The following is a 14859-nucleotide window of genomic DNA, read 5'->3' as shown; positions in this document are numbered from 1 at the left end:
ACCTGACTCAAACCATAATTCTGCAAATCATAGACTAGTTTTCTGAGTTTAAGAAAAATATTCGAGACTTACCTTCCATGTGATTTTTTAGGCCTTAGAAATAGAGAAGGAGTAGAGCTATGAGGTTTTTCTAAAGCATAATTTAGACCTTGCATGCAATCCCAAAAACGTCATTCATAGATTTTCTACTTTCCAAGATAGCAAAAACCCCCTCAATTTGAAATTTACCTGAAATACATAAACAAGACAAATTTTTAAAATGGTCATGCTAAGCTAATTACATAAATTTAAGGTAATTGTTTGCAATGGTAGAACTTTTATAATCAGTCAATGATGCCTCCATATGCCTCAATAGAAAGGTTACTGCAAAAATTCAAACACTTGACTTGTGTCAAGGAATCTCATAGGTCTATGTGAATCAAATTGCAGGATAGTACCTAACATTTTTCCGACTAGGCCTAAAATGGAAAAACAAAGTCAGTATTTACTTTTGCATGGCTAGAGTTCTATTTGTCCAAAAAAAAGATTAAAAAAAAAAGGCCTTTAAACTGAGAGCAAAGTAATCGAAATCAGAGACACATTCAATCTTGGATATATTAGTCAGGGAGAAGTGTCTTGTAAAGTTGAATAATTGTATTTAAATATGTGAGGCTAAAGGTTGAACTTTTGCTCCGATTTAAATTTTGAAAAAAAATATTTTCTGACAATGTGGCAAGCAAATCCCAACTGTTTAAACCTATGGGCCTATACATCGAATCCAAGAGCAGGAATCTTTTGTCCATAATTATGAAAGCTAGTTTTTATCTAAAATACGCATTTGAGATTGGGTACCATCCAAGTAGGTTACTTGGGGTTTTACCCTAGCCTTGGCTATACTTGTTAATATAGCCTAACTTTAGGTAAAAAATGGGAATTTTTATGGCTTCTTTTTACATGAAATCTAATTCACTTTAATTTAAACAAAGAATAAATGTTAAACAAGCATAGGCTATTACAAAACTTAGGTTGCTTGATAAAAATATTTTTACTTTCAATAGACTGAACTGGAAATAAACTCAAATCTTATTTGATCAAGCAGAAAATTGTGATGACTGATAAGTCTGTGCTTCCAACAGGAATATAACATGCCAATAGCATGTTACTCTGAGTGAACCTACCTGAGTTAGGTTTTCAGACCACCCGCATCGAACATGGAGTTCAGAACGGGTTGGGCAGATTATCGTTGTGAGTGCCGTATTCAACACGGGCGATTGTTTTCTAAGAAATCGTGTTCAACCATGATATTCTGGCATGTTATAATTTTGAGCAACCCATGTCCAACGCACTTGAAACTCACAAGATGAAAACGCTCTAAAGTTTCGCTGTGTTGAGGACGGAGTACCTGAAAACAATTTTTCTCAAACCCGCTCGAAACGCGCTGCAAATCTGGTGCCTGAAAACATAACTCTGGTTCACTGAGAAAAAGCGATTTTTCCTGTCATGTTTGCTACTTTTTCTTTGTGTTTTTATATTCTCTGGGACAAGGGTCAAATAAATATAGGTTATTCTCAACCATGGCTATAAAATTACGGATATATGGATGATTTATTCTCGACATTATTCTAGCTTTTACATATTTCACCTTGGAATTCCCATGAAACAAATGGGGTTCCAAAGGAAAAAGTTGAAAAAAATCCAACAGAAAGACACGACGGGAAAACGATTAATCCTGAAAGGAATTACTTTGAGGAATGAAAAGAATCCCATCCGTGAGATCTAACTATAATTGTTTGGTGATGGTGGTACAAATGTTTATCCGCTTAACTCAGACTTAATTGTTAAAGGCCTGGTGTCCAGATTTTCTGTCACCGTCCTGAACTTAGCGGGCTGTCGTGAAGAGCCTGAAAGAGCGAGAAAAAGTAGGGTTGATGAAGAAAAATGTCTCAATTAAACAGCTTTAAAGTCTGAATGAAATACGACAACACTTAGTTTCAAAGTTAAATATACTTCATTAATTGTTCAAGCTTCTAGCCGCTTCCCTTTGTCAAGTTTGACAAAATTGATCGACGAAATCCCGTTTTTCTTTCCGGAACCGCATCTGGCTCCTGTAGATCTGCTCTCGGAACTATTAGAATGTGGTACTTTATTCGCAAATTGCTCAAACACTTCCGAAAGCATAATCATTCCTACTAAAAATTCTGCCCAATCTTGAGAACCATCTGAAGATTTTCTTCCGAAAATTGCCAAGATTTTATAAATTGTTTGAAAAGAGAAGTGGAAACACTGGATGACAGTTCAGATTTGACTTAAATTGAAAATGCTCTCTTATGCACTTTTTGGTGTGTATAAAAATTACTTGATTGAGAAAAACACTTCTTGCACACATCACATTCGAACGGTTTCTCGCCTGTATGCAGTCTTTGGTGTGTGTTTAAATAGTACGCACAAGAAAAACTTTTTTGACACACATCACATTTAAATAGTTTCTTACCAGTATGAACTCGTTGGTGCTTACCCAAAGAACCTGAATCACAAAATCTTTTCCCACACATATCACATTTATAAGGTTTCTCACCTGTATGTACCCTTTGATGTATATTTAAAGAGTCCGATCGAGAAAAACTCTTCTGACATATATCACATTTAAACGGTTTTGTCCCTGTATGAATTGTTTGATGTCGTTTCAATATTGAATGGAAGTGAAATCTTTTATCGCATATATTGCACTCATAGTATTTTCTGCACTGTTTCCTATTCAAGCCGATATTAGAATTGGAAGCTTCCTTGGGTGCATTGGTATTACTCGATGAAGTATCTGCAGCTCCTGCAATAAAAAAAGGGGGGATAGAAAAGACCTAAAACGCTATTATAAGATATCCTCAATCATATATCAGAAGGTAATAGAAAAATCAGACACATTAAGAAAAAAATAGGAAACGAGAGGCTTGAACAGATTTTGCGAACTTTAATTTAATTTATAGAATAACTTTAATTTTTACGAACTTCAATCTTTTATTTACAGATTTTGCGATTCAAATAGTAAAAATATCCCTCTGTTAAGGAAAAGGAAAGAAGGAAACTTGCACTTTCAATCACTATCCTCTAACAAATTTCTATCATCAACTACAAACTTGCGGGGTTTCCCCAAGAAGGGGTTATGAGATGAAAGTTCAGATTCAACTAAGATTGAAAATGCTCTCTCATGCACTTTTTGGTGCCTATAATAATGGCCTGAATGAGACAAACATTTTTCACAAACATCACATTTAAATAGTTTCTCACGTGTATGCAGTCTTTGATGTGTAATTAAACAGTACGGTCGAGAAAAACTCTTCGGACTCGCATCACTTTTAAACGGTTTCTCACCTGTATGAACTCTCTGATGGTTAACCAAAGCTCCCAAATCAAAAAAAAAAAAAAAAAAATTATATATATCACATTCATAAGGTTTATCACCTGTGTAAACTATTTTATGCTTAACCAAAGAACCCGAATCACAAAATCTCACACGCATTACATTCATAAGGTTTCTAACCTGTATAAACTCTTATATGCTTATCCAGAGAACCCGAATCACAAAAGCTCTTCTCACATGCATCATAATAATGAGATTTCTCAGCTGTATGAACTCTCTGATGCTTAAAAAAAGAACCAGAATCACAAGAGCTCTCCTCACATACATTACATTCATTAGGTTTCTAATCTGTATGAACTTTCTGATGCTTAACCAAAGAACCAGACACACAAAAGTTCTTCTCACTCACATCACATTCAAAAGGTTTCTCACCTGTATGAACTCTTTGATACTTAACCGAAAAACCCGAGTCACAAAAGCTCTTCTCAGATGCATCGCATTCATAAGGTTTCTCACCTGTATGAACTCTGTGATGCTTAACCAAAGAACCAGAATCACAAAAGCTCTTCTCAAATACATCATATTCATAAGGTTTCCCACCTGTATGAACTCTTTGATGTTTATCCAAAGACCCCGAATCACAAAAGCTCTTTTCACATAAATCACATTCATAAGGTTTCCAACCTGTATGAACTCTTTGATGTTTAACCAAAGAACCGGAATAAAAAAAGCTCTTCTCACATTCATCACATTCATAAAGTTTCTCACCCGTATAAACTCTTTAACGCTTAACCAAAGAACCCGAATCATAAAAGCTCTTCTCAAATACATCACACTCATAAGGTTTCTCACCAGTATGAACTCTTTAATGCTTAACCAAAGAGCCCGAATCACAAAAGCTCTTCTCAAATACGTCACATTCATAAAGTTTCTCACCTGTATAAACTCTTTTATACTTAACCAAAGAACCCGAATCACAAAAGCTCTTTTCACTTGCATCACATTCATAAGGTTTCATACCTGTTTGAACTCTAATGTTTATCCAAAGAACCTGAACCACAAAAACTCTTTTCAAATAAATCACATTTATAAGATTTTCCACCTGTGTGAACTCTTTGATATTAAACCAAAGAACATTCATAAGGTTTCTCACCTGTATGAACTCTTTGATGTTTAACCAAAGAACCCGAATCACAAAGCTCTTCTCACATACACTACATTCATAAAGTTTCTCACCTGTATAAACTCTCTGATGCTTAACCAAAGAACCCGAACTACAAAAGCTCTTTTCACATACATCATATTCATAAGGTTTCTCATTTGTATGAACTCTCTGATGCTTAACCAAAGAACCCGAATCACAAAAGCTCTTCTCACATACAGTACATTCATAAAGTTTCTCACTGTATAAACTCTATGATGCTTAACCACAGAACCCGAATCACAAAAGCTCTTTTCACATACATCACATTCATAAGGTTTCCCATCTGTATGAACTCTTTGATGTTTAACCAAAGAGCCCGAATCACAAAAGCTCTTCTCAAATACATCACATTCATAAGGTTTCCAACCTGTAAGAACTCTTTGATGTTTAACCAAAGAACCCGAATCACAAAAGCTCTTCTCACATACATTACATTCATAAGGTTACCCACCTGTATGAACTCTTTGATGTTTATCCAAAGGACCGGAATCACAAAAAGCTCTTCTTACATAAATCACATTCATAAGGTTTCCCAACTGTATGAACTCTTTGATGTTTAACCAAAGAGCCCGAATCACAAAAGCTCTTCTCAAATACATCACATTCATAAGGTTTCCAACCTGTAAGAACTCTTTGATGTTTAACCAAAGAACCCGAATCACAAAAAGCTCTTCTTACATAAATCACATTCATAAGGTTTCCCAACTGTATGAACTCTTGGATGTTTAACCAAAGAGCCCGAATCACAAAAGCTCTTCTCAAATACATCACATTCATAAGGTTTCCAACCTGTAAGAACTCTTTGATGTTTAACCAAAGAACCCGAATCACAAAAGCTCTTCTCACATACATTACATTCATAAGGTTACCCACCTGTATGAACTCTTTGATGTTTATCCAAAGGACCGGAATCACAAAAAGCTTTTCTTACATAAATCACATTCATAAGGTTTCCCAATTGTATGAACTCTTTGATGTTTATCCAAAGAACCCGAATCACAAAAGCTCTCTTCACATAACAAACATTCATAAGGTTTCCCACCTGTATGAACTCTTTGATGTTTAAGCAAAGAACCCGAATCACAAAAGCTCTTCTCACATACATTACATTCATAAAGTTTCTCATCTGTATGAACTCATCACGTTCATAAGGTTTCCCATCTGTATGCAGTCTTTAATGTATATTTAAATAGACCGATCGAGAAAAACTCTTCTCACATATATAACGTTTAAATGGTGTTTTCCTGTGTGAGTTTTTTTTTTATGTCTATCCAATATTGAATGCAAGTTAAATCTTTTATCGCATATATTACAGGGTATTACTCGATGAAGTATTTGCATTTCCTAGAATAAAAAAGGGGGGACAAAAAAAAACAACTAAAACGCTATAATAAGACTTCATCAATCACATATCCCAAAGTAATCACAAAAAATATCAAACAAATAAAAAAAAAGATTTTAGCAAAACAAGAAGCTTGAACAGCATTATTAAATAAGACTATTGAATTTCTTACCTACACATTTTGTCATACAAATAGGAAAATATCTCTCTATTAAGAGAAAGAAAAGAAGGAAAACTTGCACTTGCGATTAATTTGACTTTAGGTTAAAGGTGGATCTAATGGTCTAAAGCAGGGCTTCTTAAACTATGGGTCGCGACCCCATTTGGGGTCGGGTAGCAAAATTATGGGGTCGCGAGTGATAAAAATACAATTTAACAAAAAATGTTTTTTAACTTGTAAAATTATTGTTATAAAGAAAAATAACAATCATCGTAGATAAATGTATCATAAAATCTTCTGGTTCGGAAAGACTGTTTATACCAGCATTCTATTCCGATCATTATAATATCTTGTATAAATTTACTATGAATCAGAAGATGTTATAGAAATTTATAAAAAATGTCAATTTATTTTTGTCAATCTCTTAAAACCGAAATAATCCTGATAAATATTATCAACATAATTTCTAAGTGTTATTTTGAAGAAACTATATAAACATTTGGTGTTATTTTCATTTAGCCATTGTATGATTGTGAACGAAGTGCATGTTATTTCGAATTAGTCAGTTTAATCCTTTCGCGACCGGCGGGACCTTACAGTCCCGACATATAAAGATCCTATGGGCGCTTCTTAATTGATTACTAGCACCAGAATTGAACGATGTGCTTCAGGATGCTGTTAAGGTCATAAATTTGATTAAGAACCATGCCCTTAACAGTCGCTTATTTTCAAATCTCTGTAAGGATACGAATTCGAACCACACAACTTTGTTATTACATGCAGAAGTAAGATGGTTGTCAAGAGGTAAAAGTTTAAAAAGATTATTGCTATTGAAGGACGAGATCGAAATAGTTTTAACTGAAAGAAAATGTGAATTTGCTGCTTTTTTTTCAAAATGACTTGTGGCTATCCAAGCTGTGTTATTTGTCAGATATTTTTGCAATATATTGTCTTTTCAAGAAAAAAATTGCGATATATTTACTTCAAACGACAAAAAAAGATCAGCATTTGGAAAAGAAGGGTCGAAAAAAATTCGTTCGAAATGTTTTCCGGTGTCGACAATTTTGTAATTGAGAAAATTCATCGTAAAACTTTTATTGTAAAAACTATTGTATATCACTTAAAAGCGCTAGAAATACAGTTCCGGACATATTTTATATTAAATATTGATTTACAAAAAATAGTTTGGATTCAAAAGCCGTTTTGGATTGGCTTAAGTGAGATTGATCATCTGCCAATTAAAGTCCAAGAGGAAGTTGCTGAGCTTTCGTGTGACTCAAACTTAAAACTACAATACCAAAAAAAAGCCCTTGACTGAATTCTGGATCTGAACTAGAACTGAATTTCCCAAAATCGCTGATATGACGTTAACTCTACCTTTGCCATTCAACACCACATATTTATGTGAAGTTACTTTCTCAGCTTTAACACACATTAAATCCTAATATCGTTCAGCGATAAAAAATGTTGAAGAGGTCTTACTTCCAGCAGTTTCAAACATTACACCAAGATTTGATTTCATATCCAATAAAAAATAGGCACATCCATCTCATTAGATTTTTAACGTAAGTTTTAATTTAAAATTTACCACGCAACTACTTGGATATATTCGAGAGAATTAAACAAAAAAAAAACAAGTTTTTTTTAACGAAAGTAAGGAGCGACATTAAAACTTAAAACGAACAGAAATTACTCCGTATTTGAAAGGGGCTTTTCCTCCTCAACGCCCCGCTCTTTACGCTAAAGTTTGACTATTTTTCTTAACTCTACATTTTAAAACAGTACAAAACTTTAGCGTGAACAGCGGGCCGTTGAGTAGGAAAAGCCCCTTTCAAATACGGAATAATTTCTGTTCGTTTTAAGTTTTAATGTCGCTCCTTACTTTCATTTAAAAAAACTTGTTTTTTTTTGTTTAATTTCTGGACGTTTTTGAATTAATGCATGGTTTGATCTTAGCTCTCCGCACATAAATAATTAAAACGAAATTTGCAAATTAATTTTTTGGGGCTAAATGGCTTTTTCAAAGTTTTAATCGGAAGATTTTGTAAAAAAATGAGCGAGGGAGGAGGCCTAGTTACCCTCCAATTTTTTTATTACTTAAAAAGGCAACTATGACTTATAATTTTTTACGAACGTTTTCATAAGTAAAAAATATACGTAACTTACGAATTAAATTACGTAGCGAACTTCTATATTCGTATGTTTTTATTGCGTATATGAGGGGGCTCACTCCTCGCTCTTTACATTAAAGCTTAAATTTTGTCCCAATTCCTTAAGAATGACCCCTGAATCACAAAGGCCGTAGAATAAATAGTTGAAATTACTAAAAATACTTTAGCGTAAAGAGCGAGGTATTACGAGGAGGTAAACCCCTGATATGCGTAATAATTTCTGCTCGTTTTAAGTTTTAATGCTGCTTCTCACTTTCAGTAGAAAAAACTTTTCATATTTATTTTTTTATTGTTTTTTTAAAAAATGCTAGAAAATCCTGCGCCCCCTCCATTGAAAGTCTCATCCCTCATGATAAGTTCCTCCATGGAAAGATCCTCCCCGGTAACCCTCCCCCCTCAAATATCCCCCAAACCAAAAAAACCCCCTGAAAATGTCTGTAAACTTCCCAGTAACCATTACTATACGTAAACACAGGTCAAAGTTTGTAACTTGCAGCCCCTCCCAAGGGGACTGCGGGGAGTAAGTCGTCCCCAAAGACGTAGTTATTGGGTTTTTCGACTATGGTGAATAAAATGGCTATCTCAGAATTTTGATCCGGGGACTTTGGGGGAAAATGAGCGTGGGAGGAGGCCTAGGTGCCCTCCAGTTTTTTTAGTCACTTAATAAGGCAACTAGAACTTTTAATTTCCGTTGGAATGAGCCCTTTCGCGACATTCTAGGACCATTGAGTCGATACGATCACCCCTGGAAAAAAAAAAAAAAAAAAAAAACAACAAAACAAATAAACACGCATCCGTGATTTGTCTTCTGGCAAAAAATGCGAAATTCCGCATTTTTTGTAGATAGGGGCTTGAAACTTCTAAACTAAGGTTCTCTGATACGCTGAATCTGATGGTGTGATTTTCGCTAAGATCGTATGATTTTTAGAGGGTGTTTCCCCCTATTTTCTAAAATGAGGCACATTTTCTCAGGCTCGTAACTTTTGATGGGTAAGACTAGTCTTGATGAAGCTTATACTTAAATCATATATATATATATTTAAAATCAGCATTAAAATGCCATTCTTTTAATGTAACTATTGGTATCAGAATTCCGTTTTTTAGATTTTGGGTTACTATTGAGCCTGGTCACTCCTTACTACAGTTCGTTACCACGAACTGTTTGATTAAGACGGTCAGAATCCACTTTTGTTTTTGAAACTACAAGAAAAACATTTCTATAATTTCTATTTTAGATTTTTATATGTTTCAAAACGAATTCTAAATTTATACATTTTCATATGCGTATGTATATTGTTACCTAATAAATATATCATCAAAAATATTAATTTATTTTTCTTTTATATTTGTTGGGGTCGCTAAGAAACTCGCAATCATAAATGGGGTCGGGAATTACAAAAGTTTAAGAAGCCCTGGTCTAAAGGTTTGTCTTTCTTGCTGATACTATGAGCAAAACAAAAAGGGAAATTAAAAAAATGTGACCTGGAAAATATAACCCCCTGTTTTTACATATTCTATTTAAAAAGAGCTAGCAATAACACTGAAATCCTTTATTACATAATTGTTGTTTTGCTTCGACACCTTAGTTAACTTTTAGAACAGTTATATGATTAAAACAGAAGTTTCCTGTAAGGTGTGCACAAACTACCTGGGATCCAAAAAGATTAAGGAAAGTAAATTTGTTCTGAGAGTAATAACAAAATCAACAATATATGTCATAGTTCACCGATTATCTCTCGGAACACGTGATTGTCATGGCTCATAAGTCGATTTTCTAATTTTACGCTATTTTCGCATCTTGTTTTGGTTTCCACCTGTTAGAAAAAACAATTTCAGATATCAAGACTGTAGAAAGCAGTTGAAAAAAGATTATATTATATATATATACATATATATATATATATATATATATATATATATATATATATATATATATATATATATATATATATATATATATATATATATATATATATATATATATATATATATATATATATATATATATATATATATATATATATATATATATATATATATATATATATATATATATATATATATATATATATATATATACTGATCAGCCAAACAGCAGTAGGAACAAAAAAAGGTGATCAGCAGTCAAAGCATGTGATTTTATATTTGAAGCAGCTGATTCTATTTAGCAGTCAGAGCAGGTGATTTTATAAGCTTGCAATTAATTTGAAACAGTTGGAACTTGATTATGTCATCCATAGACATGATACCCGATCAGCAGTCGGGAAAAATGATTTTCAAAGCTCATAAATATTTTTATTTATAATATTTTTAATAATATTTAATAATAAAATTTTAATAGTATTTTTAATAATATATTATTTATAATATTTTATAAATATTTTTAAATATTTTTATGCTCATAGATACAATTGGAACAGGATTATAATACATAGAGAACTTTTAACCGATCAATCATTCAGCAGCTAACAACGTGATTTTTAAAGCTCCAAAGTCGTTGAAGCAGTTGGAACTTGATCATATTATATATAGAAATAAAAACCGATCACCCAACAAACAGTCGAAATACATGATTTTCAAAACTCATACATCGTTGGAAACAACTTGAACTTGATTATATAATACATAGAAATGATACCCGATCAGCAGTCAGGAAAAATGATTTTCAAAGCTCATAAATACTTAGATACAATTTGAACTGAATTATATTACATTAAATAATTACTATATTGAAATATTATATTAATAGTGTATATAATAACATCATTCCTATATATCCGATTATCTTCTATCGATGTTAACAGTCTTCGACTTACAATGATAGCATTAATAGGGTTAGTCGTTTTACCGTCATGTGAGCTTCGTGTTAACTTATGGGCAATCTTATGACCAAACACTCTAGGCAAATTGGCAGGAGATTAATCTTTAGCTTTCGAAGGTTGAGTTTTAACGATTGGAGGATTTGGTTGTAGATGAGGAAAGAGGGACCATGGAGATCTTTTGAATTAATTTTTCAAAACCATTTTAAAGAATATGTATTTGAGATAGAGCTATATAACGGGTATACATATAACGGGTTTGTGATGGATGTGCTTAATTGCTGGTAAATGATCCTCTACTACTACTACTACTACTACTAATAACTCACTGCAGCACCAAGCCGCCTGAGGCCAACACAGCTACGCACGCTCCTCCTCCAACCTAATCTATTTAAAGCCTCCCTCTTTACACCCTCCCAGGAAGTTCCCATTTCCTTTAAATCCTTATTTATGACATCCTCCCAACCCAGACAAGGACGACCTGCTTTCCGTGTAGCCCCAGACGGTTGGCCAAAAAGGACAATCTTTGGTAATCTGTCATCCTTCATCCGTAGAACGTGGCCTAGCCATCTCAACCTTTCTTTCATTATAGCCCCAGAAAGCGGGATTGAACCACACTTTTCGTACAACCTACTGTTTGAAATTCGGTCAGTCAGCCGGGTACCCAATCCGTAGGCAATTTCTCTGGAAAACATCTAGTAAATTTTCATCTGCTTTTCGGAGTGTCCATGCTTCAGAGCCATATTTGACCACTGTCATCACTGTAGCTTCCAATATTCTAATCTTGGTTTGTAGGCTTATCTTTCTATTCTTCCAAACTTTTTTTAACTGTGAAAAAACACCCTGAGCTTTAGCTATTCTACTTTTAACATCTTCACTGCTCCCACCATCTTTACTAATAATACTACCAAGGTAACTGAAGCTCCCAACCTGATCAATCTTTTCGTTACCTAAGGTCACCTGTTCATCTTCACTTATTCCTAACCTTAGTGACTTAGTCTTCTTAACATTAATTTTCAAGCCTATTTTAGCACCCTGAACTCGTAAAACCTCTAAAAATTCATTCATTTTGCTCACACTTTCATCTAATATGCTTAAATCATCAGCATAATCTAAGTCCAGGAGCGTTCTTCCTCCCCATTTGATTCCATGGTCTCCAATTGCCTTTCCTGTGCTCCTTAAGACGAAGTCCATCAAAATGATCCATATAAAGGGGGATAGAACACAACCCTGCTTAACTCCTGATTTAATACAAAACCAGTTGCTAACCTCATTTCCTACCTTAACCGCAGCAGTATTATTCTCGTACATAGCGCAAATCACTTTAATGTATTTTTCTGGTATACCATATAACGATAAGACCTTTGTTAACGCTGTTCTATCAACAGAATCGAAAGCTTGCTCATAATCGATAAAACTAAGGACCAAAGGTGTTTGACAACGAAGGGACTTCTCAATTATTAACCTAAGAGTGAAAACATGGTCGACACATCCTCTACCTTTTCTAAAACCGCATTGTTCTTCCCTCAAAACTTTGTCTACAGCATGTCTCAGTCTAAAAAGTATCATATTACTCAGTAATTTGCTACCTACAGAGACCAGACTAATGCCTCGATAATTCCGACATTCACTCTTGTCACCTTTCTTATACAGTGGTTTAATTAAGGTTTTCCTAAAATCATTGGGTACTTCCCCTTTTTCAAAAATCATGTTCATAATCTTCAGTAGCTTATTCCTAACCTCAGAGCCACCATATTTAAGGAACTCATTAATCATACTATCAGCACCTGGGGCCTTATTATTTTTTAATCCTTCTAGTACTGTCGCTAATTCTTCCTCACTAAACAAATCTTCCTTCACATCCAAGGTATCACAAACTTTTTCATTTTCATCTATATCTTTTCCTGCAACTGTATCTCGGTTTAGCACATTATCAAAATGTTCCACCCATCTTTCTTTAACTTTTTATCTTTGTTTAATTAAATAAAAAAACAACAAGTTTTTTTAATTGAAAGGAAGGAGCGACATTAAAACTTAAAACGAACAGAAATTACTCCGTATATGAAAGGGGATGTTCTCTCCTCAACGCCCTGCTCTTTACGCTAAAGTTACAAAAGTTAAAGTTAGCGCAAAAGTTTACGCTACAAATTTTTTTTCAACTAAAAGTAAGGAAATAAGATTGCCAAAAACAGGTTATATGCATTATTCCTTTGGAGCTTTCAACGACGTTGAAGTAAATAAAAAGAAAATTATGTCCTTCCGAAAAAAAAAATTAAAAAATTGAAATGCCCTTCCAAGTTCGTCAAATGTTGGTTCGTCACTCTAGTATAAATCATATGTCTTATATTATGAAACAATTTTTTTCCCTAAATTCTAGAGGATTTTGGGATTGCTATCTTGGAAACTAGAAGAGTTATGAGAATAAAACTTTCAGCGATAGACGCAAAATATATAAAACACTCAGTGATGGCAATGACAATTTTATCTCTCAAATAGTAGCCAAATGTATCTCCAAGGGAGGTATCTTGGTAATTCTACTTCATCCCTGTTTCAGTTCCAGTTAAGATCATTTTTCTATCTTAGAAATTATTTGGGTTAGGATAATGAATCTCCAAAAAACGTGCCGAGCTTCAATGATCACCTAGCAAATTGAAGAATATTGAAAGTGATGAAGATGTGATGAAAACAGCTGATGTTTACTAATGGTTGATGGCTTGTTAGATTACTAATGCCTTAAGCTTTTTATGATTACTAGTACATTAAAAAAAAGGTAAAGGATGCGGCATTAGACTTTACAGTCCTTACCAGCGGTGCTGATCTCCGTTTCTTGGCCCTTCAGCCAGGAAGTGCAATGGGGGGGTTGGGGGCCAGCCATCCTGTGCTTTCGCACACCCTTCCTGTTTAGTACTTTAAGCTTGTTGAGATATGTTGTATTTGTAGATCTTTCTTGGATTCATAAATAAATACAACTCTTTTAAGAAACGTATATATCACTGAACAATTAAAAATCTAAACTATGCATTAATATTATTATTCTTATTCATTCATTACCCGTCAAAAAAAGATACAATAGGCGGAATAACCACTAAAGATAACAAAAAGAAAAAAAGACACAAACACAAATTGACAATTCAAATAAACGAGAAAAATTCTTCATTGCATATAAGTTAATTATTAAAATTCTTCGAGATTCAACAATTAAAATTATTTAACAATTGACTTACCTACAGGAAAATATTTTTAAAAAGACGAATTAGGCTATCCTGTTTCGTTGTATTTACCCATTTAGTTGACGGTTGAAAAATTATATTAATTTTGTTTTTCTGATTTGAAAACCATTAATTTTCAAACAGTTCGTGGTAACGAACTGTAGTAAGGAACGACCCGGCTCAATGGTAACCGTAACTCTAAAAAATGGAATTTTGATACCAATAGTTACATCAAAACAATTGCATTTTAATGCTGATTTTAAATATATAAGTTTCATTAAGGTCAGTTATACCCATCAAAAGTTACGAGCCTGAGAATATTTGCCTCATTTTAGAAAATAGGGGGAAACACCCTCTAAAAGTCATACGATCTTAACGAAAATCACACCATCCGATTCAGCGTATCAGAGAACTTTATTGTAGAAGTTTCAATCCCCTATCTACAAAAATGTGGAATTTCGCATTTTTTGCCAGAAGACAGATCACGGATGCGTGTTTATTTGTTTGTTGTTTCGTTGTTTTTTTTCCCAGGGGTGATCGTAAAGACTGAGTGGTCCTAGAATGTCGTGAGAGGTCTCATTCTAACGGAAATTAAAAGTTCTAGTGCCCTTTTCAAGTGA

At 33.7% G+C, this 14859-nt stretch overlaps 1 protein-coding gene across 6 annotated transcripts in view; it reads right to left on the bottom strand.

Annotated features, from left to right (window-relative positions):
• Window positions 1–14859, bottom strand: part of LOC136036019 (zinc finger protein 22-like) — a 48810-nt gene that overhangs the window by 15179 nt on the left and 18772 nt on the right. The window contains exon 4 of one of the 6 annotated variants that reach the window (XM_065717940.1): window positions 484–2803. The exons of 4 other annotated variants lie outside the window; for them this stretch is intronic. In XM_065717940.1, coding sequence (XP_065574012.1) covers window positions 2286–2803 — 518 coding nt within the window. In that variant the 3' untranslated portion in view covers window positions 484–2285. Of the gene's footprint in view, window positions 1–483; window positions 2804–9875; window positions 10026–14859 lie in introns of those variants that run through there. One more of the 6 variants, XM_065717944.1, reaches the window with a different exon arrangement.

This window comes from Artemia franciscana, chromosome 15 (genome assembly GCF_032884065.1).
Source record: "Artemia franciscana chromosome 15, ASM3288406v1, whole genome shotgun sequence".
NCBI classification, from domain to species: Eukaryota; Metazoa; Arthropoda; class Branchiopoda; order Anostraca; family Artemiidae; genus Artemia; species Artemia franciscana.
This window is presented reverse-complemented; position numbering and strand designations above follow the sequence as displayed.